The sequence below is a fragment of the Sus scrofa genome, chromosome 3 (genome assembly GCF_000003025.6).
Source record: "Sus scrofa isolate TJ Tabasco breed Duroc chromosome 3, Sscrofa11.1, whole genome shotgun sequence".
In the NCBI taxonomy this organism is placed as follows: domain Eukaryota; kingdom Metazoa; phylum Chordata; class Mammalia; order Artiodactyla; family Suidae; genus Sus; species Sus scrofa.
In genome coordinates this window covers 25,237,146-25,261,099 of record NC_010445.4, presented here as the reverse complement: position 1 = coordinate 25,261,099, position 23,954 = coordinate 25,237,146, and the positions used below count along the sequence as shown (strand labels likewise).

The 23,954-nt window shown below is 39.0% G+C and overlaps 3 protein-coding genes across 16 annotated transcripts in view; 2 read left to right on the top strand and 1 right to left on the bottom strand.

Moving 5' to 3' along the window:
* The window catches only part of ACSM3 (acyl-CoA synthetase medium-chain family member 3), a 36,341-nt gene extending 22,964 nt beyond the window's left edge, over positions 1 to 13,377 (top strand). For 3 of the 4 annotated variants that reach the window (XM_021086514.1, XM_013995610.2, XM_003124568.5), the window contains 10 exons: positions 1,561 to 1,704; positions 1,925 to 2,081; positions 2,356 to 2,435; positions 2,942 to 3,068; positions 3,786 to 3,866; positions 7,589 to 7,690; positions 8,666 to 8,793; positions 8,900 to 8,999; positions 11,878 to 11,997; positions 12,639 to 13,377. In XM_021086514.1, the coding sequence (XP_020942173.1) occupies positions 1,561 to 1,704; positions 1,925 to 2,081; positions 2,356 to 2,435; positions 2,942 to 3,068; positions 3,786 to 3,866; positions 7,589 to 7,690; positions 8,666 to 8,793; positions 8,900 to 8,999; positions 11,878 to 11,997; positions 12,639 to 12,725 (1,126 nt within the window). In that variant the 3' untranslated portion in view covers positions 12,726 to 13,377. The remainder of the gene's footprint in view (positions 1 to 1,560; positions 1,705 to 1,924; positions 2,082 to 2,355; positions 2,436 to 2,941; positions 3,069 to 3,785; positions 3,867 to 7,588; positions 7,691 to 8,665; positions 8,794 to 8,899; positions 9,000 to 11,877; positions 11,998 to 12,638) is intronic. The other variant, XM_005662098.3, reaches the window with a different exon arrangement.
* Positions 1,300 to 22,202, bottom strand: ERI2 (ERI1 exoribonuclease family member 2). Of its 4 annotated transcripts, XR_002342391.1 has the most exons (10): positions 22,016 to 22,202; positions 19,940 to 20,007; positions 19,769 to 19,852; positions 19,327 to 19,454; positions 18,388 to 18,563; positions 16,840 to 16,940; positions 16,491 to 16,572; positions 15,276 to 15,364; positions 8,865 to 8,985; positions 1,300 to 1,581 (listed from the first exon to the last, which is right to left on the bottom strand). XR_002342391.1 is itself a non-coding variant. In XM_005662099.3 (9 exons), exons 1-9 carry the CDS (start codon positions 22,036 to 22,038, stop codon positions 13,747 to 13,749), a joined length of 2,061 nt encoding a protein of 686 aa, XP_005662156.2. In that variant the 5' UTR covers positions 22,039 to 22,151; the 3' UTR covers positions 11,857 to 13,746. The 4 variants fall into 4 exon arrangements, 3 of the variants coding, with proteins under 3 accessions (XP_005662156.2, XP_020942171.1, XP_020942172.1); XM_005662099.3 differs by lacking the exons at positions 1,300 to 1,581; positions 8,865 to 8,985 and adding an exon at positions 11,857 to 15,075 and having other exon boundaries at positions 18,388 to 18,544; positions 22,016 to 22,151; XM_021086512.1 differs by lacking the exons at positions 1,300 to 1,581; positions 8,865 to 8,985; positions 19,769 to 19,852 and adding an exon at positions 12,267 to 15,075 and having other exon boundaries at positions 18,388 to 18,544; positions 22,016 to 22,151.
* Positions 22,094 to 23,954, top strand: part of REXO5 (RNA exonuclease 5) — a 63,317-nt gene continuing 61,456 nt past the window's right edge. For 3 of the 8 annotated variants that reach the window (XR_002342390.1, XM_021086505.1, XM_021086508.1), the window contains exon 1: positions 22,138 to 22,709. Coding sequence is in view for 7 of the 8 variants with exons in the window: in XM_021086505.1 (XP_020942164.1) it covers positions 22,569 to 22,709 (141 nt within the window). In the remaining variant the exon portion in view is untranslated. Of the gene's footprint in view, positions 22,710 to 23,954 lie in introns of all 8 variants that reach the window. The other 5 variants (XM_021086504.1, XM_021086506.1, XM_021086509.1 and 2 more) reach the window with 4 other exon arrangements.

Sequence of the window (23,954 nt, the reverse complement as noted above, 5' to 3'; positions counted from 1 at the left end):
TCCTACCTCCTCTAAAATAGCTAACATTTATTGAGTTCTTACCAAAGGCTAAATTCTGCTCTAATAAAAATAACTTTTAATTGCAAAACAGCTAAAATTTATATAGTGCTGGTTATGTACCAAAAACTGCTCCAAGCACTTCAGATACATTAACTCATTTAAGTATTACAACCGAGGAGATAAGTACTGTAATTATACAGATGAATAAAGTCAAATGCTAGGATCTGGCAAGCTGAGTTTCAAGCTCAGAAAGTTTGGCTTCTGAGCCCACACTCCTAATGGCTATGTTTACTGTTTGAGAGACTGGTACAACAAACCTGACTTAAGTTTCAAGAGCAGCCCATATCTATGATAGAAGCAGTAAGTACACAGCTAGAGATACTTTTTTTTTAATTAAAAAAAATGATAGACTAAGCATTTGGTCTGGCTTTGTTAGGATTTTAAAATAGCTTTTCTATATTTCTCATAGCTGGATATTTCTGATTCACTCATTCTCAGCTCAATATTACCAAATAGAAAAAGATTTTCCCCCTCTGTGGTCGCATCCACAGCATACAGAAATTCCTGGGCAGGGACTGAATCTGAGCCACAGTGGAGGCCTCTGCTGCAGCTGCAGCAACACCAGATCCTTTAACCCACTTTGCCAGACTGGGGATCAAACCTGCACCTCTGCAGCAATGTTCATCAAGGAGTTCCCGTCGTGGCTTAGCGGTTAACGAACGCGACTAGCATCCATGAGGACTTGGATTCAATCCCTGGCCTCACCCAAGTGGGTTAAGGACCCAGTGTTGGCTCTGAGCTGTGGGGTAGGTTGCAGAAGTGGCTCAGATCCCACATTGCTGTGGCTCTGGCATGGGCTTGCAGCTATAGCTCCAACTGGAACCCTAGCCTGGGAACCGTCATATGCTGTGGGTGCAGCCCTAAAAAGACAAAAATAAATAAATAAATAAAATAAAATAAATGTCCATTGACAGAGGAGTGAATAAAGAAGATGTGGTACATATACACAATGGAATATTACTCAGCCATGAAAAGGAAAGAAATAATGCCATTTGCAGCAAAATGGATAGACCTAGAAATTACCATTGACTAAGTGAAGTTAGTCAGACAGTGAGACACCAGCATCATATGCTATAACATTTATATGTGGAATCTAAAAAAGGATACAATGAATTTCTCTGCAGAACAGATATTGACTCACAGACTTTAAAAAACTTATGGTTTCCCAAGGAGACAGGTTGGGGAGTGGGGGGTATGGGCTAGGGGTTTGGGATGGAAATGCTATAAAATTGGGTTGTGATGATCATTGTATAACTATAAATGTAATAAAATTCATTGAGTTATGACATATAAAACCTTTTAATTAAAAATACAAAAATAAAAGTTAAAATTTTTTTTACAAAGTAAAAAATGGAGAGAGATTGCTTTTACCTTAGAATTCAACTGAAGTCACTGGGGCCTGATCCATGAGATGAGGAGGTCTAGGCAAATCCTTTTCTGTGATAACAGTCTATGATGCTGTGTTTAATGTGCTGAATCACTGTAATTCTTCCTTCACAGACATGCCAGTGACAAACACACCTGCGTGAAGACAAAACACAATGAGATAATGGCCATTTTCTTTACCAGTGGAACAAGCGGACCTCCTAAGATGACTGGACACACTCACAGTAGTTTCGGCTTAGGATTATCTATAAATGGAAGGTACTCTCACAGAATTGCAGCTTGAAGTGTCGATGCTACAAAGGTGTTAATTCCTTTATTGGCCATTTAAATTTGTTTTCATATATACATATACACACACACACACACACACATATACATATATATACACACACATATACATATATATATACATATACACACACACACACATATATATGTATATATATGTATATATAAAGTCTATTCTTTGTTTACCCAGGTTCTGGCTGGATTTGACCCCTTCTGATGTGATGTGGAATGCCTCAGACACAGGCTGGGCAAAATCTGCATGGAGTAGTGTTTTTGCTCCATGGACCCAAGGAGCATGTGTATTTGTTCATTTTTTGCCACGGTTTGAGCCAACTTCCATCCTGCAAGTAAGGCAGAGCACAAGAGGTCAACATTTAGAAATGCATTATAGCACTATCACTGACAGGATGGGTGAATAACGTAACTTGCAGAAATCAGAGTAGACAACATGATTTAAGGTATTTCACATCCAGAAAATCAATAAGCCCGAAAAGCTATATAAAGGAAAGGTGTGAGTGCATTTACATTGGAATAAACAATGTTTTGGGTTGTGCTGTGTCTACCACAGACATTTAGGCACTTATTAAAAATTGTGATAAGACAACTTTTTCTAAATTGCAGACACTTTCCAAGTTTCCCATCACAGTCTTCTGTTCAGCACCAACTGCATACAGAATGCTTGTACAGAATGATAAGACCAGGTAAGAAAGGTTGGTAAATAGGCTTTTAGTGGAGCTATGTTTTAGGCAGACAGAATAGCCACCCAGGACTAAAGGCTATGATAGTGGACAGCTCAGATTATAGAAATTTCTATCATAACAAAAAGTTCTATTGGACAGTACTACCTAGGAGCTTCTTTGATTTTTTTTTTTTTTTAGCAACTGTGTGGTATTCCATTGTATAAATACTCCACAGTAAAGTTAGCTAGACAACTGGTAAACTTCATCACAGATTTAACATATTATTATGTGGTACTTTCCCTAGGGATGGCATGGCTTTTCTTCGCAACAAATCATGCCCCTCCCCCCAAAATAAAGGGGAGAAAAAGAAAAAAAGTGATGTTTTGGGAGTCATTTTATGATAGAATGGCAAGGGGAGTTAGGAAAAAACTAAAAAATACTTTGTACTGAAATTTCACTAGAAATAATCTTAATTTCCGTTTCTCTCCATTTTCTTCCTAAATTTAATTCATTATCTGTTTTTTGAGAAACTGTAAGTTCAAAAGCTTAAAGCACTGTGTGAGTGCTGGGGAGCCAATCAACCCTGAAGTGACTGAACAATGGAGAAACCTGACAGGTCTGGATATCTACGAAGGGTATGGACAGACTGAAACGGTATGTAAACTTCACAGAAAAGACAGGACTGGACTCGATTCAGTCAGATGAATAAAAACAAGAGTGTTATTATATCTTTATGATTGTTTGAGGGATAGGGAGGGAGTGGAGTGGGATCCAGCGTTGTCACTGCTGTGGCTCTGGTCACAATGTGGTGCAGGTTCAGTCGCTGGAATGGGAACTTTCTCATGCCATAGGTGCGGACAAAAAAAAAAAAAAAAAGAAAGGAAGAAAGATAAGAAATTCTAGAGGAAATGGGTAAAATAATAACAAAAGTGGTTATTATGAAGGAAAGGGAGGGATATGATGGAGCATTTGAGAGAAAAGCTGAAAGAAATTTTTTAATGTGTCTTTTTATAATGCTTCAATTTATGAACCATGAGAAAGTAATGCCTAGTCAAAAATTAACATACCAAAATAAAAACAAAAATGACAGATTTATTAAATAAAAAATATAACAAGCATCATGTGAATATGAGCAAAAACGTTTTCATAAATATGGCTATTTTAGCAATTATAAATTTATTTGGTGTTATAACTTTGTTATATTTGTTTAGTGCCTATCTCTGTAATTCATGAGAGCAGAAAACTTCTTTTATTTTGAGCCTGGTTCATAGTAAGTTCTCAGTAAGTATTTGTTGAATGAATGCATGGAGGATGAATGAATAAATTTAAGTTATACGCCATGTTATTTTACTCTTTCTTCTTTTTAACTAGGTACTAATCTGTGGAAATTTTAAGGGAATGAAAATAAAGCCTGGCTCAATGGGAAAGCCTTCTCCTGCTTTTGATGTTAAGGTCTGAACATCCCTTCCAGGAAAATACCTAACAACCCACTCTGTTCACCATCTACCCCACTTCTTACACTTCTAGTTTTGGTGATGATTGTTACTTCCATGACATCTTAATTTCTTTGTAAAGATGGAAATGAGTTAGAATGTTAGCTTATTTCCTTTTTTTCCCCCAAAGCAGTTGTTTGTGTCAAATAGTTCTAAACATTTTATAAATATTAATTTCCAGAAGGATCTATGAGAGACATAGCAATACTAGAACCATTTTACAGATGAAGCCCACAGAGGTTAAAGAACTTACCCAAGATTACACAGCTAATAGCTACAGTGCTGGGATGCAATCTCAAGCAATCTGGTTCCAATATCCATACTCTTAACTATAACACCACACTCCCCCTTCTGGTTAGGGAGCTCTAAACCTCCTGAAAGGGTTAAGTAGGCCAAAACAGGCTACAGTTTACAAGGGGCAGTAGCATTCTCCCTCTTTTCTTGCAGGCCTATGTGGCCATTTTGACCACCTGGTCCCTAGAGGGCATCCTATTATCAGCACTTTTTATTTAGGATTAGAAGTGTTCTCCGTTCAACTTGGCCAAAGATTAGTATAGAAAAAAGAAACTGACACTAGTATATAAAAGAAAACAATAGCAACAAAACCACAAAATGGATGAGTTTACAGAGACCTCAGAACCAAACTTAACTGAGGGTTAGACCATGTTTCCCAAGCTTATTTGATCATAAAGAATCACTACTCTAATTACTATATATGTTCAGAATCACAAAGTATTTGTCTTTTTGTAACTGGCTTATTATATTTAACATAATGTCCTAGAAGTTCATCCATATTATAGCATGTCAGAATTTCTTTCCTTCTTTTTTTTTTTTTGCTTTTCATGGCCAAGGCCACATCCATGGCATATGGAAGTTCCCAGGCTAGGGAGTGAATTGGAGCTACAGCTGCCAGCCACAGCCACAGCCACAGCTACACCGGATCCAAGCTGCATCTGCGACCCTGCACCACAGCTCACAGCAATGCCAGATCCTTACCCTACTGAGCAAGGCCAAGGATTGACCCCACATTCTCATGGCTACTAGCCAGGTTTATTACTGCTGAGCCATGACAAGAACTCCTTCCTTCTTTTTTAAGGCTAAATAATACTCCATTTTGTGTGTGAGTGTGTGTTACATACACGCACATATATATACACACATATATGTATAGACCACATTTTGCTTATTCATTCATCTGTTTTGTTTTTATTTTACTTTGTTTTTTGTGGTCTTTTTTTAGGGCCACACCCATGGCATATGGAAGTTCCCAGGCTAGGGGCTGAATCAGAACTACAGCTGCTGGCCTACACCACAGCCACAGCAATGCCAGATCTGAGCTGAATCTGTGACCTACACCACAGCTCATGGCAATGCTTAACCCACTGAGCGAGGCCAGGGATCAAACCCACATCCTCATGGATCCTAGTGGGGTTTGTTAACCACTGAGCCACAAAGGGAACTTCTCCTTCATCTGTTGATGAATGCTTGGATTGCTTCCACATTTTTGCTATTGTGAATAATGCTGTGATAAACATGGGTATACAAATTATCTGAGAGAAATTGATTCTCAGAAATTGATTCCACCCAGAGGTGGAATTGCTGGATTACACGGTAATTTTATTTTTAATTTTTTAAGAAATGGCCATATTGTTTTCCACAGTGGTCACATCATTTTACATTTCAACCAAGAGTGCACAGGATTCTAATTTCTCCACATCTTTGCCAAGAATTGTTATTATGGTTTTTTGATAGTAGCCATCCTAATAGATGTGAGATGGTATCTCATGGTAGTTTTGATTTGTATTTCCCACCTTCATTTTTAACTCTTTCCCAAGGGTTCTTATAACTGGGCTACTTGTTACCTAGTTAAGAGCATCTTTAGTGACATTCTGGCATCTGGGGATTACTCTAAGCATCTGGATATCAGATTTTGCAACTTCAAAACACCTCAAATTCATAATTTTAATGTTTAAACATTCTAGGACTCCTTGAACAGTAAGGAATGTGATTCTCCCTAGAGAGAATATTTTACCCATTTTCCCATCTATTAAACAGCAGTCAGTGTTAAGTCATTGAAACTCTTTTTTTCTTTCTTTTTTTTTTTTTTTTTTTTAATGGCCACACCATGGCATATGGAAGTTCACAGGCCAGGGACTGAATCTAGGCTGTGGCTGTGACTCAAGCTGCTGTATTTGGATTTTTTTTTTTTTTTTTCTTTGGGCCGCTCCCGCGGCATAGGGAGGTTTCCAGGCTAGGGGTCAAATCGGAGCTGTAGTCACTGGCCTACGCCAGAGCCACAGCAACGCAGGATCCGAGCTGAGTCTGCAACCTACACCACAGGTCACGGCAACGCCGGATCGTTAACCCACTGAGCAAGGGCAGGGACCGAACCCGCAACCTCATGGTTCCTAGTCGGATTCGTTAACCACTGCGCCACGACGGGAACGCCTGTATTTGGATTCTTAACCCATTCTTAACTCACAGCGCCATAGCAGGAACTATGCTTTTTTAAAAAAGTCATTGGAACTCTTAAGATATCCTTTTTCTATCATTAATTGCTTAATACCTGAAGCCAAATATTTCTTTAGATGACTGGGTGGGAATTTATATTTTTTTTATTTGCAAGAACTTAACAGTAAGTTTTTACATTTAGAACTCCTTTTGCCTTTCAAGTTTCTCAGTGAAGACACAAGCCCTTTTTCTCCTGGAAAGGACCAGATAAATATTATAGTCTTATTTTCCAACAAGCTACATCTCAGGTTTGATGGGTATATATAAAAACACTGTACAGTTTACATATTTGGAAATTCATATTTTACCTGTAAAAGCCAGAGCAAAATCTGGTATATGAGATAAGTAATCAACCTGAGAAATGCTTATTTGGATTTTCAGAAAATGAATTGAATTCCCTGGGATGATTCCACAGAGAACTGTAATAATGAAAAGCATAGGATCTGGAGTGTAATTACTGAGATTTGAATTCCAGCTGTCATGCACTGCATTGCTTAAATTCTCTGCACCTCAGTTTCCTCATATGTAAAATGAGCTTAATAATACTTCTAACCAGAAAACAGTACATACGAAGTAGTTAGAGCATTAGCATTTCTTACTTAGGATGCAGTAAGTGCTTAATAAATGCTAGTTACTATTAGGTACTTCAGAGAACACGAGAGGATAAGAGAACAAGGCTTTGGCTCACCCACCACTGTCCCAGCCAGAGAACATTCCCCTTTTCCTGCTTACTTATATTGGGCTTCTGAAGGAAGATTTTTGTTTGTTTCACAAAGTTTGAAAACCAGTAATGAGGTATTGGAAAAGGAATAGGAAAAGACAATTAAGATGTATGCTAAATGATTACAGCAGGTTGTAAAACAGTTATTATAAACTGATCCTATTTTTTTCTATGTCTATATTGTCCCAAAGGATATTACCAAAATGTGATTATTGCTGGATGGTAGAATTAAAGAAAAATTTTATTCTTCTTTCCCATTCTGCTAGCCTGCATTTTATAATGTATTTTGTGATAAGAATTTAAGGAATTTAAATTTTAAAATGTATCTAGGAATTTATACTTAAAAATTTCAGAAGTCTGCATTCTTAAATGGCAAAAAACAAAACATGCAAAGATTTCAGATATGGCATCAGATAAAAGTTCCCTGAAATTATTCTCTTTCATCCTAGATTTTAGATGTGAATGGCAATGTTCTACCACCTGGGCAAGAAGGAGATATTGGCATTCGAGTTTCACCTAACCGACCATTTGGCCTTTTTACTCATTATATCGTAAGAGACTCATTATATAATGTCTCATTTTCTATTCATTTCTCAAAAGTGTTTGGTGACTACCCATATTTGCCACAAAATACACCCAGGATACGTATCTGGCCTTTTCTTGAGGGAGTCAATCGTTTAGAACAGTGATCCCTCAGACAGGGAACTGAAGAAGCACTCAAATGCTTATTAGAGGAGGGCATGCTGGTACCTCTAGGCTAGATCACTGCTCCAGGCTCATGAAAGTAATAGGAAGGGGGCTGTAGAAAGAAGACAACCCATTCAACATCATTAATCCTCTCTACTATAAATCAGCACCCAATCATTTTCCTGAAATCTGATCAATGGTCTCCCTTCATGGAGGAGGGAGAATAAGGCAGTGAGCTTAAGTAAATTTCTTTCACTCCCAAGCTGCTTACTGCTTGTAAACATATTTTCATCTCTATAGAAATTAGAGCAAACTTTACAATGGTATAATCGAATTTCCAGGTTCTAATTGTCAGTAAATTTTACATAATATAACAACATTCCTTTTTATTCCTGCCAAATTTACAGAATCAATTCTCTCTTTTTTGTGTAAAACAAAACCAAATACAAAAAGACACACACAAAAAAAACCTGTCTGTTCTTTGACTTACTAGATATTGGTACTTTCTTATAACTCTGAGTATCGATTTCTCTTTTTTCCTACCTGTGTTTAGATAATCAATTAGCAAAAGACTTATTTAGCCTACTCCTCTGAGCTCCTGCAATGTTTGTGTTCAATCTAAGAAAATTCTCAGGATGACAGCATGCCTAGTCTTTGTAACTAAGTTTACCTTTCTTATACTGGTTTGGCTCAATACTAGACTTTAATCCCTATTTCACATGCTAGCTCCTCTTCATTCTATGGATTTTCAAAGTCACCAAACTTTTCTTTTTCCTTAAACATTTAAAAATCCAACAGTACAGAAGAGTAACTTCACAATAACATTATTTGTTTTATAGGATAATCCTACAAAAACAGCTTCAACCCTCCGAGGCGATTTCTATATCACTGGGGACCGGGGCTATATGGATGAGGATGGATATTTCTGGTTTGTTGCAAGATCAGATGATATCATATTATCCTCTGGGTAATTTTCTTTTTTATCTATGGATATGTCTGTCTTAACTGATCATATTACGGAGTGAACCTTTTGCTCACCTTTATAAATTCCTGCCATATGTTTTATCTCCCAGTTACCGAATTGGACCATCTGAGGTAGAAAATGCCCTGATTGAACATCCTGCAGTTGAAGAGTCAGCTGTCATCAGCAGCCCAGACCCTGTCAGAGGAGAGGTAAAAGAACTGATTCATCTCTAGAACTTGTTGGCAGTCTAACACATACTTCTAAATAGCAGTTCATTGAAACAGATCTACCCAAATGATTTAATGATGCAAGCTGGATTGAGACTCATTACTAAACATGTAAGTCAGATAGAAATATACTAATGAGAAAGAACTGCTGCAGAATAAGACTGAAAAGATATACATTATAAAGAATTTGAATCCTTTTCGTGGAGTGCTAGGGCAAAGATGATGTGAATGTCAACAACCCAGGCTGACACCAGGATGGGGTGCCAGAGGTCAGCTAGATAGGATCAGGTTGTTACACCAGAAGATCTGGTGTAGCTGAGGAGGACAGGCTGGCACTGGACCTCTGGAGTGGGAGCAAGGACAGAGACGGGAACTAAGTAACCAGAAGGAGACTGGGTCGGTTAGTAAGGAGAAGATTCAGGAAATAAACTATGAATAAGACAGGACTCCTTAAAGCTAACTCCTCCTGAGGCTGGTCACATGGTAGTTTGCGTTTAAAGTTTCCATGCCACTCGTTAGGCCTCCTTTGCCAGGCAGGGCCTCCAGTACTCCAGGTATTGAGAGTAGGGAACAGATTCAGTGATTACTGAAGTTTGTCCCTTTGCTTTGCACTCCACCAGTAGGGTTTCATGAGTCTTAGCTTCCCCTACACCTCTCCCCTAGCATCATTCATCATTTCCTTCTCTGTAAAAAGAGTGTGTGAGGATTAAATAAGTTAACATAGGTATAGGCCTTATAACAACACCTGGAACATACTAAGTCATTAAAAATATTAGGTAGTAGCTACAATATATTTTTTTTTCTTTTTTATGGCTGCATCTGTGGCAAATGGAGGTTCCCAGGCTAGGGGTCTAATTGGAGCTGTAGCTGCTGGCCTGCACCACAGCTCATGGCAACGCCAGATCCTTAACCCGCTGAGCAAGGCCAGGGATCAAACCTGTGTCCTCATGGGTGCTAGTCAGATTCATTTCCACTGAGCCACAATGGGAACTCCAGTTACAGTAGTTTCTTTTGCACAGAATTTCAGAGAAACTTTGAAGTCCATTTATGGATTTTAACTTTAAAAAAAAATCTTGTATTTCTACTACCACTGCAACTAATACCTAATTTTTTTTAATGACTTAGTATGTTCCAGGTATTGTTATAAGCCCTATACCTATGTTAACTTATTTAATCCTCACACATTCTTTATAGAGAAGGAAACTGAGGCAGAGAGGTGGTCCTAACTTGCCCAAGGTTACACGCAAAAAATTTTCCTCTGAACAATTCACTTATAGCAAAGGTATTTTTTAAAATTCATAAAAATGTTGACAATCAACAGAGCAGGCATAAATACAAATACATTTTATGAAATGTAAAAAATGGATAGGATAAAATTACACCACACACACACACACACGATTGCCCCATGGCACCTATAAGTTAAGACATTTTCAAGGTGTTTTGGTAAAGACAGAAATATAGTTGCTCATAAAGTGTAAAACTGCTCACTGGTAAACAATGATCAAAATGTGAAAATCTGGAGTTCCTGCTGTGGCACAGTGGGTTAAGGATCCGGCTCAGATTCAGGAATTTCCATATGCCATGGATGTGGCCGAAAAAGAAAAATAAAAGTGAAAATTTTATAACTGCAAGTCTTTACTTCTCACTAACTGATTGTCCTGAGAGATTTATTGTTTCCAAAAAATCACTCCTGATCAAGTATTTACTCCCAGACGAAGGTAGACAGGTAAAGTTCCCAACTTATCCTCAAGCTGGACACATGAATCTGTGAATTCAAGAACAGTTAAGACTCTTAAGTGCAGAATATTTAATCATAAAAGTTCCAGGTGACTCTCCTGGAACTATGACCACAAAGGAAGCATCATTCCATGGCAAATCTTGGGCTGATAATCTGGATTTGGTGGTGCACACAAATTGATTCACCTAGAGTCCTGCCTCTAGGGTAGGAAGTAAATGACAGTGCAGCAGTGCCCCAGGAGAGAACCTCAATGCACTCTTTTAAGGAGGACTACACATGAGGAATGGCCTGTCTTCTCCATTAAAAGTCCAAAATCTCTGGGCAGGATTTTCTAAAACATTTCAAGGAAGGGTGAACTTTGGGGAACAGGATTTATGAGCATAGTGTTAATTCTTCCAAGTCTTCTGCAAATTCTAGAGCAAAGACCATTACCACTTTTATTCCTCAGGGCCAGGTAAGTGGGTCAGAGCAATAGCAAAGTGGCTGTTGGAACCTTTACAGCCTTGCATCAACAAGTGTCTACAGAATAATAGTGGACAGTCTCAGAGAACCGTTCCCTTCAACAAGGATATGGCAAACCCAGAATACTGTTTATTAGGGCCACACTGGGAGTGGTGACCTATAAGAAGCCAGACTAGATCTGGCTGGGTTGTTATATAAAAGACTGTGCTTAGTACATTACCAAGTTTCCAAAAGAAAACTTTTTTGAAGGAGATAAAAGAGGAAGCAAGAAGCCAAGAGCAGAGATGATCAGAAATAGGTCAGAAAATAGAGTTTAAGATGTATGTAGCGAGATGAGAAGGTTCAAGTATAGATCATAATCAAAGCAGAGGTCCCAGAAGCTCTCTTGTATTAGATACAAAATCCAGGTGTGGAAACCAACTGGCTGGCCTAAGAGTACAGAGCTGGTGGCTCAGCAGGTTAAGACCTGGTGTGTCACTGCTGTGGCATGGATTTCATCCCTCGCTGGGAACATCCACGTGCTGTGGGCACGGCCAAAAAAAAAAAAAAAAAAAAAGAATACTGTACTTAGATTCTCAGGTTAAGAGAAATTAATAAGACACACTAAAACATAAAAATATACAACTTATCTTCCTGGTGCTCAAATATTTATTTTAGGTAGTAAAGGCTTTTATTGTTCTGAACCCTGATTACAAGTCACATGATCAAGAACAACTGAAAAAGGAGATTCAGGAACATGTGAAAAGAACTACAGCACCTTACAAATATCCCAGAAAGGTAGGTAGTTAAGAACAATATTTGCTTAGTATTCTCGAAACTTTCAGCTGTTTATTTTTTCCATTTTAGTGAACATTCTCTTCAAACTTGTTACACCTAATATTCCAAACTGAACTAATGCCATGGATAAGAATCAGAATCTGAGATTAAAATGAAAACACTTACCTAATTTGTTGGGCAAATTAGGCTTACTGTACTTACAGTAAATACTAAATATCAACAAAAATCTCCTTAACAATACTCCTGTCCTTTTTTTTTTTTTTTTTTTGGCTTTTTTAGGGCCGTTCCTGCGGCATATAGAGATTCCCAGGCCAGGGGTCTAATCAGAGCCGTAGCCACTGGCCTACGCCAGAGCCGCAGCAACAAGGGATCCGAGTCGTGTCTGCGACCTATACCACAGCAGCTCACGGCAACGCTGGATCCTTAACCCACTGATCGAGGCCAGGGATCGAACCCGCAGCCTCAAGGTTCCCAGTCGGATTTGTTAACCACTGTGCCACAATGGAAACTCCCGTTACAAAAAATCCACCCAGTGGGTACACTGATTCTTTCACCTAGAGTTTATAATAGAACTGTTATATAATTGACTTTGTGTAAGATGAAACCTTTCTGGGCTAACTATCTTCCCTTGATTTCAACAGATAGAATTTATTCAAGAGCTGCCAAAGACTATCAGTGGGAAGATAAAAAGAAATGAACTGAGGAAGAAGGAATGGAAAAAAATTTAAATTTATTCCATTAATTATCACGGTATCTATAAAATAAGACCTTGTAAAAACCATAGCATTATGAAGAAGTGGTAAAAAATGTGATAGTATGTTTACAAACTAATTGATTTAAAATATCTTGTGGTTATAACATCAGAGGCTGAATTCTGAAATAAAATATTCAGTAAATTCCTCTGCATTAGTGTCAGTAAAAAGAACACCATCAATTGCTTAGGGAAGTTTTAAATGTATAGTATAGACGCAGTTTCTAAACCAAATCTCTGACCTGTCAGATCTCAAATCTTAGTTGAATAATTTTTTTGATATGGTGATATATAAATTAAAACCAATTTTCAAGTGTTGAAATAAACTAAACAAATTATAAACATTTTTGGAGAAATTTAAAATATGAAATCACCATAATGCTTAAAATACAAATAGCTATCTGAAAATAGGCCAGGGATTTTTATTAGTCACACTTTTATTCAAATGATTTAAAAATAGTTTAAAATTCGTTTCAAGGTCTAACTGTAAAGGAAGGATATCACATGTTGTACACCCGAAACTAATATAATATTGTACATAAATTATAATTTCAACAGAAAGAAACAAGGATATCTTATATTAGTAATTTTGCTTACTATGTTTAACCTAATAAATAGTTTACCAAGTATTTCATTTGTGGTTCTTCAAAAAAGTATGAAAAATGTGGCAAGGGTTAATATATGAAACGTAAATAAAATAGTATAAGACATTAACAGAATATTTATAATTTTTGGAATTCAGGGAGCAATCAGGACTCATACATGAACAGAAGACAAATATTAATGAAATTAGAAGGCTGTGAAAAGAAATTTTTTTCTATTTTCAGTGTGAACGTGTGTGAGAGAGTATGTCTGTGTAAGAGAGAGAATGTATTGAATAGCTCCACTGTAGCTTACTGTCTTCACAATTTGTACCCTATACACATTTTTTTCTCTTTGGTGCACTAAAAATCATATTAAAGTGAAAACAGTTTAGATGTTAAAAAAAAAAAAAAAAGTCAATTCCTCATTGAAGGTCTGAGTCTCAATGAATTTCTAGTAGAAAAATTTAGATTTCTGTCACAAATACGGCTTGTTTCCGGAGAACTAAAAGTGAGTCCCCCTGGGGAGTGAGACAGAACTACGTTATTGGCTCTTTCCTTTTGGAGTGTTTGTTCCCATTTGAAATAACCACATTTTCTTTTTTCTTGATACTTCCCAGTAGGACAACAATAGAAGACTTTTCCATGGTTTGGTCCATTATTAGAAACAACAAGTCTCTTAGATCTTCGGCCACACTTGCATAAAGGAGGTGTTATTTTCCCACTCTTCCAAGGCTCTTGTAGGTTAACTGTAGAAGTTAAGACAGAGGGAAGGATCTTCCCAGAAGAACTCACTGGGGAGCCATCAGATGATGTAGGCTTTTCTTCATGAATAGTGAAGGTCTGTTTTTTAGCTGGTGGGAAAAGTAGAGGACTAGATGGATTCCTTTTAGTACTACCTAGAAGAGGAGGATATTTCCCCAAAGCTAAAGGATGAGACAATTTGGTGTTAACACTGCCGAAGCTACTTGATTTACATTCAGGTAATTTAAAATCAGAAACATCTGAACCTGGATCTTTGGCTTCTTTTACATTATAAATAGTAGTGTGTGGACTCTTATACACAATAGACTTAGAGCTCTCAGATTTTTGAGAAGCTTCTTCTGTGTCTCCAAAGTTTTCATGACTTACTATTTCAGATTCTCCTAAAACCATTACTCTTTCTCCAGAATTAAATGAAGAATCCAAGTTTGAGTCACTAATGGAAGGTATACCATATGTATTCTGCTCAGGCTGAGATGCTGGCAGTAAAGCTACATCCTCCCAATCAGCCAGCATAGGTAAACAGTCAAGAGCAGAACTCATTTCCATATCAGAAACATTATTAACAGACGAAATCGTAGTTGAAACACGTACCAATTCTGAACCAACTGTTGAAGACTTAGAATTGGTATTAAATGCAAGATGTTGGTTTATTTGCTTCTGCATGGGTGTATTCAAGCTGGAAGACTGTAACTGCCCCACAGAAGTCCAGGAGTTAGCAGTAAAAAGAGATAAACAGCTTTTGACATTATGAAGACCTGCTTTTACATTGTCCTTTAGTTGTAACTGATTTTGCTGTAACTTTACAGGAGAATTCACAGCAGCTGACCTCATCCGAACGTTCTCGTGAGCTTTTATTGTATTTTTAGGCTCCCTACCATATATGCTGGGATCATGAATGCCACTGTTGCAGGCTGATGTTTCTTCAACGTGATCCGTATTCAAATTTCTGGGCAAAATGTTAGGATTCCTCTTAGTGGGAACCTATGATTCCACAAACAAACCCAACAGCTTTAGAAACTCTGCATGCATTCATAATTTCTTTAGTACCCATTACATGACAAAAAAGAAAAACGTCATTACTGATTGATTTATGAATGACAGCATACATGACACCTTTCAATGAGCCGAAGATTACTTCTGGAGGTTGAAATAACAGAATAAAGAAACAAGATACCACTAACCTTGTTCAAGGACCTTGTAATTTTCATTACGCAACCATCCCTGATCATCTTCCAAGCAAGAAAAGCCGTATTCCGAGAATCATCTAATCCTGAGGAAACAGATTTTCAAGCACTGAATGTGATGGTACCAATGTAAGGAAATACAAGCAAAGAAAATATACCACCACTTAAGTAGAAATTGGAACATATTATTGGCTTTTATTTTTATCTTTAAATTTAGGGCCACAAGTGCAGCACATGGAAGTTCCCAGGCTAGGAGTCAAATAGGAGCTGCAGCTGCTGGCCTTCACCACAGCCATAGCAACACCAGATCCCAGCTGTGTCTGTGACCTACACCACAGCTCATGGCAATGCCAGATCCTTAACCCACTGAGGAAAGCCAGGGATCAAACCCACATCCTCATGGATATTAGTTGGGTTTGTTTCCACTGAGCCACAATGAGAACTCCCGGCTTTATGATGAATTTTAATCATGAAAAATGGCTTTGTGGAAAGCTGTGGCAGCCTTACAAATAAAAGACAAGATTTCCCGCATTTACAGAGAAGGTGAAAATTTGTTAGTTAAGGAGTTCCCGTTGTGGCGCAGTGGTCAATGAATCCAACTAGGAACCATGAGGTTGCAGGTTCGATCCCTGCCCTTGCTCAGTGCGTTAGGGATCCAGGGTTGCCGTGAGCTGTGGTGTAGGTTGCAAACTCGGCTTGGATTCCATGTTGCTCTGGCACAGGCCGGTGGCCACAGCTCCAATTAGACCCCTAGCCTGGGAATCTCCATGTGCCTCGGGAGCAGCCCTAGATAAGGCAAAAAGATTAAAAAAAAAAAAAAATTTGTTAGTTAAAAAAATATGACCAACATTCTGTAGGGGCCATGTTTTATGAGTAATCTAATAGTCTTGTTCATTTATTTCATTAGTCTACTATTTGGGTATTTATCTTATTTGTATTGTCTCGTATTATTTGGGCATATTATCTCTCATTTGGCTAGTTCTTTTCATTCTTTTTAGCAACTAAAAAGCCACTAGATGGCAGTCTTTATCTTACAATATTTATGAAGGTGATTATTTGAAAATCTTGGCCACAATTTGAATTGCAGACTAGGGTTTTTTGGGCTGAAAGATATTCCTTGTTAATGACATCATCAAAAAGTGAGATTCAGATGAAAGACTGCATAAAAATAAAATGACATATATAATAAAATTATTTTCAAATTATACTAACCAAAATGTTCTCGTCCCAAGAATTCTATTCCCACTTCCTGCAGGGCACCACTTAGTCCTTTGGGTTTTCTCTTATAGAAAATCTAGTTAAATAAAAGACAACATATCTTTAAAAAATGATTATTATTTGAAAGGCTATGAATTAACCATTTACTTTTCATAATTTTTATTCTATTAGATTTGGAATGTGTTCATTTTTTCTGTTGTTTTTATACTCTTAAGAAACGTATTTATGCTAACATTTTAAGACAAAATATTTTATTTATAGAAACCCATATCCATGCTGGGGATAAAGTTTAATCATTTTTCAATAGAAGGAAAGTGAACATGCTCTGATCTTTGACCCTTACCTTGTAAGTTACTCTGAGATCAATCCAAGAATTAAGGAACACGGGTTTTAACAGCTGTTTTCTTTTACACTCATACTCCAGGCAAACCCCCAAGTCCCAGTCTGCATTAAGTATATTAAAATAGAACAAAGTCAATGATGCCAGCAGTTTTTACTTAAGCTATCATCATTTATAAATAAAATGCTGAAAGATATACAACAGAGTAGTAGGAGGACTTAGAATAACATGTAACAGCATATATTACACTATAATAATATACTATACCCTATAATATACATCCCATATATATTCTATACTATACATAGAATATATAAGACTAGTAAGATTTAATTGCCCTGCTAATATCTAACAATTATTCATTTTATATAACTTACTATTAAATTAGGTGACTCAGTTTCAAAATGATTTCTTAAAACTCCAGCAAAGCCCAATAAAAATATTTCAGAAAGAAGAGTAAGGTGTCAAATTACAAAGCCTACAATGGATAAAGTTATCTGCTTTTAACATTCAAGAAAATATTAATGTAATTGAGAAATCAAACATCTCACAGGCACCCTGTTGGGCCATACCCCAAAGGCCTGCAAGCCCCCTACCTGCCCAGCCTCAAGACCAAAGAGCTTGGAGTCATCGACAGAATCATCAGTGGCTTCATGGATGGGGGATTGTACATGTCCGAAACAAGGTCTTGGAGTGACACCTGACCACGTGTGGCAGATGGCATGCAGGACATGGCAGCAGTCTTCTGATACTTGTTACCAGTTTTACGGGGCGCTAACATCAGGATGGCTCATGGGTTACCTGGGAAACCAGCTGAAGAGCAAGCCCTTCTCGCCCCTTTGATAAGCTATCATGGTACAGGTGTTCTGATCTAAAGATTAGAACAATCACTAGCTGGGGCCAGGGGCAAGTATGCATTAAGAGGGAAGGTTAGTCATGTGAGTAGAATGTAGGTGAAGTAGGGACTGGTTGAGCAGGGATGTACAGAGAGCAAGAGAACAGTTACTTGAGTGGCCTGATCATAGAGACCAGAAACCAAACGTGACTATAAATGCTATGCTATCAATGGTACACTAATGGCTATGCTCTGTAATGGCCAGGTAAAAGATCTACTTTAAATGGCCCATTTTTTTCCCCTTGATATATACATCAGTAAGTGAAAATAAAAAAAGCAAAGGATGCAAGTTGAACGAGGTCTTTTTTTCAAAGCTGTATAAAATAGCATGATAAGAGTTCTCACTAAATCATCTTTGCCCAAATTCAGGAGAACAGAGAGGAGCAATCTATCTAGAAAGATTCTTAAAGTTAGGGCTTAAATTTTTAAGGCATTTAAAATGTTTAAAATATGAACAAATTTACTTTTCTTGGTTAACATCTGCTAGGCACTCAGGAGTTTTTTTGTTTTTTGGGGTTTTTTTGTTTTTGTTGCTTTTTTTTTTGTTTTTTTTTTTGTGGTCCAGGAAGTTAACAAGTATAATTCCTACTAGAGAAAAAGAATTACATAGTGGCAATGCCACTCATTTGTGATTGATAAATATAACATTTTTTTACCTGACCAAGTGACAAATGCACATAATTTTACTTCAGAAGCAGAACTATCTGGAATCCTAGTAGCAAAAATAATTTTCTTCTCTTGCTGAATCTTCTGAATCCATTTACAGAACTGAGATAAACAAATCTTCAGAGGGACTCCTTCATCAACTTGAGCCTGCACAGAGTCGCAATATCTAAATTCAACAAGTGAATTTCATAATTACTGAGGACAAAATTAGGCACTGTGGAGGATACACAACAAAGAAGAGGTTCTAACAGGCAAAGAGTTTGTTTAGTGAAAAAATGTCAAACACATGGGAAAGAGATAATATAATGATTAAAATTCTACAAGATGGAGTTCCCGTCGTGGCGCAGTGGTTAACGAATCCGACTAGGAACCATGAGGTTGAGGGTTCGATCCCTGCCCTTGCTCAGTGGGTTAACGATCCGGCGTTGCCGTGAACTGTGGTGTAGGTTGCAGACTCGGCTCGGATCCCGCGTTGTTGTGGCTCTGGCGTAGGCCGGTGGCTACAGCTCCGATGAGACCCCTAGCCTGGGAACCTCCATATGCCGTGGGAGCGGCCCCAAAGAGATAGCAAAAAAAAAAAAGACAAAAAAAAAAAAAAAAATTTTACAAGATAAGAAAAATTAGGTTGATCTAAAATCACACAGAAATAAATATATCCCAATTGACAGAAAATTGATGTCATTTAATTTCTATAAAATAAAAATTTGATTTTCTTTTATAACACATTCTTTCTAATTTTTAAAGATTCCAATGGACTTCTGGAGGGAACATTATTTCTCCTGAACAGTGAATAAACCTAATTCCAAATGGCATATAGCTTTTATTTTCTTTTTGAAACTGCTTTCTGAATTTTAATATTTGCATCTTGCTTGCTTGTTTTTTGTTGGGGTGGGAGGGATGTGAAGAGAAGTGAAAAAAGAAGGACATACCTGTTTTATGCCTGTTAGTTCCATGCAAAATTCAGAAAGAATCGGATGTTCCTGAGGCTGAACATAGGTGTGGAACTCAGATTCAATCTCTCCAGTTGATGTGTTCAGCAATACAGCTGGAAATTCAACTGTACAAAAGAATTAGCAATTGACGCATATGTAATTGTTAAATTAAGGCTGCAATCACTCTAAATTAAACATATATTGCCATCATACAGCATTATTGAACAATGACTGTTTTAGTAAAGCATATCAAAATGACCAAAGCAGTATGATATGATGGTTTCAATAAAGTTATGCCAAGGAATAAATCAAACTGTTAAAGTTATGGGCATATCCACTAAAGTTTATTTTCTCAAACTAACTGTTAACTGTTTTATAGCTATAAAATTTCAAGCAACTTATCTAGTGCTACCTTTGGCTATTGGCAGTTCAGACTTACTTATTTCCTGGCTCCGGTGGCATTTCCCATCATTCCAACATGTTGACTCAAAATCAATGACAACTAAGTAGTCAAACAATTGCTCTACAAAAGATCAGAGTGTCCTTAATGTTTTATTAGTACTAAAAACACAAGGCTACAGAATATAAAGAAACTAATGACACTACTTACTAGATTTGCTTCTTCCCAGATTTCCATTTGCTGGTGCAATTGACTTTCTCCTAATTAATCCAAGCTGCCTAAAAAGGTAAACAATCCAGGTATGTCCAACAAACTCATTCATACTCTTCTTTTTATAAGCTAACAAACTGATGGTATAACCCACATTATGAATATATTTATGTATTATAATTGAAATTGAATTAGATTTTGAGGGCAAGACTTTGATTTTTTATACTAACTGCCACCCTCTTTTGATTTTAGTAGTCATTCTACCTGCTTGGGCTTCAAAGTGCATATTTGCAGACTTAAGACAATTATTTCTCCTCCCTTTATTTTATTTAATTTGATTTTATATTTTTTCCTTTTTAGGGCCTCACCAGAGGCATATGGAAGTTCCCTGGGCTAGGGGTCCAATCAGAGCTACGGCTGCCAGCCTTTGCCACTGCCAACACGGGACCCAAGCCTCGTCTGTGACCTACACCACAGCTCATGGTAATGCTGGATTCCTGACCCACTGAGCGAGGCCAGTGATAGAACCCACATCCTACTCAATTTGTTTCTGCTGCACCAGAACGTGAACTCCTTGCTCCTCTTATTTTAGAGTCATACTCAAGTGATTGTAAAGATGTATCGAAAAGCTCAATTTATTTCTGTTTTTGCATTTTTCAAGTCCTCACTGTGTATACAGCTCACTGTGAGAAGACAGGGCAGGTCCAGCCTTCTGGGAGCTTAAAATATCTCGAAAAAAACTAGATATCCATGGCAAACTGCCATAAGGTAATATATGATAAAGGATCCTTAAAGTTGTATGCTAAGTCCACAGAAAGGGATGAACTTGTTACCTGAAAACTGGGTGGGTGTTCAGCCAAAAGACAAAACCAAGGTAAAGAGTGGGAACAGGAAGAATTACTTGCAGCAAGTAAGGGCACTAGGGATCTTTCTCAAAATAGCAAAACTGGGGAAGTTTTAAACTAAGGGTACATGCATATTCATAAAGAGGCTTAGATGGTGGAGAATCTAAGCTTTAGATGATTAAAGTCAAGAGGGTCAGAAAAAAATCATCATCCCTTAGGTTCCAGTTGATCTGGTGGTTGAGGGCTTTGGGCTGATCTTTACCACTGAAAAAGAACTAGGAGGCTTTACAACTGACATATTATTTTTGCTATTGCTATTTCTCTTGCCTGATAATAGTCATTTGTTTCTGCATTCTTTTGTTCCCTTAAGATCATCAATTACTGAGACCTGTTTAAGAACAAGCACTGTGGCCAGGTCAAAAATGGCTTCTGTTAGGTCAAGAAAGCCATACCTGGTTCTTTCTCCAGGGAACCTGTACCCTAGCTGCTTACAAGCTTACTAAGGTCTTAAGTGCTGTGAGACAAACTACTTTGCTGAGTAGGCAGAGTTTAACTAGGCAGACAGCTCCTGTTGGAGTTTTTTGAGTGGTGAACAGCTGACATCTATTGATTGGTTACTACAGAGTAGGCGCTGAACACAGGTGGTGAACTCATTTCATCCTCAACAACTGTATAAGGCAGTCACTTTTGCTACCTATATTTAAAGGGTAAGAAAACAAATTCAGCAATTTGCCCAATGTGAACCCAAGATCATCCAACTCTGAAACTATTTCAGATAGCAGTGTAATGCCTATCCACTAATGCACTGCACTGCTTCCATGAAACGGAAAGGTGAACACCATGTCCAAGAAGCAGTAAAAAAGCCTAAATGATCTACATTATGAACTAAACAGATCACTAGTTAGTGGCAGGGAGAACAGTTTGACGGGTGTGGTGGGGCTGCCTATGATCTTGGAACCGGAGGGCCGTTCTTAATCGTTTCCCGAGGCCTAGAACAAGCAAACGCTGACTCAAGGGCACACAGAGAGCCCTGGTCCTTCCACCCTCGTGCAGAGGGTGGCCTGAAGCTCGAGAGGAGGGAACCTTTCGGCCCGGAGCCGGGAAGAGAGCAGGTCGGAGACGCCCGACCTGCAGAGAATGGAGGCTGACACTGCGGACCCTGGCGCGGACGCCAGTGCCGGACCAGGAGCGACACCCCCCGCCCCAGGCCGCGCAGAAGCCCCTCGCATACCTCGCTAGCTTCTTGGTTGCCATTTCCGAAGCTCCCTACTCGCCGCAGCCCAACGGCCGGAAGTCGCTCTGCCCCCCACTTCCGGTCCATTCAAAAGCCCCGCGCGGCTGAGGCGGCGGCTCTGGCTGAAGCTGAGGCGGCGACTGCGGCGGTGTGCGCTCTCCGCAGGGCTGCTGTTCAGCGGCTTCGGGGGTCAGGGGGGTGGGGAGTGGTTTTTGGTGGGGAAGCCGCTAGGCAGAGCCCCACCCCCCTCTTTTCCAACGGTCAGAGGCGCCGTTCGCGGCGTTGTGGAACCGTTTCGAACGCGGCCTCCGGCGTCCTCAGTAAAACCGTTTGGCTTGGGGGCCGCGGAGTTCGCTGCGCCGCCAAACCGGGAAGACCGTTGGCGCCCTCGCTTTGCGCGGCGGGCGGGGAGCGCTCTGTAAACTGAATTGAGAGGATCTGAGGAAGGTTGGAGGCTGCCGCAGCCCGTGCCGCTCCCCACGCAGGAGCCGCCCGGACTGGCGGGGCGTCGGGGTTTTCTCAGCTCTAACCGATCTTTCTTCACAGCTTCATGGAGCCAGAGAGGGAGAGGACTGGGAGGGCCCCCAAGAGGGGCAAGAAGAGGAGGCGCGTCGCGAACCAGCTGGTCGGGGCGGCTGAGGCGATGAGAGCCCGGTGGGATCTTGAGGAGAGACAGCAGCCCGAGGCCAAGGTGAGCAACGGGGAGCCCGAGGGGGCGGCCCGAGGCGGTTTGGAGCTCCCAGATCCTAATACCATCCCGCTGACGTTGGCAGTTTAAAACGGGTGTCGTGTCTGGCACACGCGAAGAACGCTCATTCAACGAACATTTATTGAAGTCTTTTCTGTTCCAGGAATTGTTCTAGGGTCGGGGGAGATCTCAGTGCACAAAAGCACAAAATTCCCTGCCCTTGTGCAGTTTACGTTCCAGCAGGGGAATAATAAGGCTGATGATCATCCCTGTCATTTATTGAGAGCTAAATATATGTGGTCCATCCCTTCAGTCATCAGATTTCTTTTGTCTATCATGTACTGGTCACTGCCCTAGGCACTTGAGGTACATCAGTGAGTAAATAAATATCTCCACTACCTTGCTGGTGGAGAAAGAAGATAAATAATAGATATGATAAATAAGTTATACAGTATATTAGAAGGGAACTAATGCTGTGAAAACATTTTTAAAAACTTGTGGGAGTTCCCGTCTTGGCTCAGCGGTTAACGAATGGACTAGGATCCATGGGGACACAGGTTCCATCCCTGGCCTTGCTCAGTGGGTTAAAGGATCTGGCATTGTGGTGAGCTGCTGTGTACCTCACAGATGTGGCTGGCAACTGTGGTTCTGATTTGACCCCTAGCCTGGGAACTTCCATATCCCTCACCTGCAGCCCTAAAACACAAACAAAAAAAATTTTTTAAATTATGGCTGGACTTGTGGCTTATAGAAGTTCCAGAACCAGGGATTAAATCTGAGCCACAGCTGCGGACTAAGCAGCTCTGGGATCCTTTAACCCACTACCACCAGCAGAGGATGGAACCCAGTCCTCCGCAGGGACACAATGCCTCATCTTCCCCTTATTTTAGTGTTTACGTTTTTCCCACAATCTACACTACCTCAATGCAACAAAATCAGGAAATAACATGGATATATCACTACCATCTAATCCTCAGACACCAAGATTCTCCAGTTGTTCCAGAAAAGTCCTTTTTAGCAATAAGATCTAGTCTAGAATCACATGTTACATTTAGTCTACAAGTCTCCTTCAGTCCAAACAATTGTTTGTTCAGTCTTTTCTTTCATATTCATAACCTTACTATTGAAGAATCTTGGACCAGTTATTTTGTAAAATGTCCCTCAAGTTAGGTTTGTCTCTTTTCTTATTTATTATATTGATTTGGCTATATACATCTTAGGAACATCACAGAAGTAATCTGTTCTCTT

Excerpts from the sequence above, each read along its gene's own strand:
- ERI2 (XM_005662099.3), bottom strand. The coding sequence starts at position 22,038 with ATGGCAACCAAGAAGCTAGCGAG. Across the intron at positions 16,573-16,839 it reads ATCTCAGAGTAACTTACAAG|ATTTTCTATAAGAGAAAACC; the intron begins GTAAGGGTCAAA and ends TTATTTAACTAG. Across the intron at positions 15,365-16,490 it reads CTTGGGACGAGAACATTTTG|GATTAGATGATTCTCGGAAT; the intron begins GTTAGTATAATT and ends CTGTTTCCTCAG.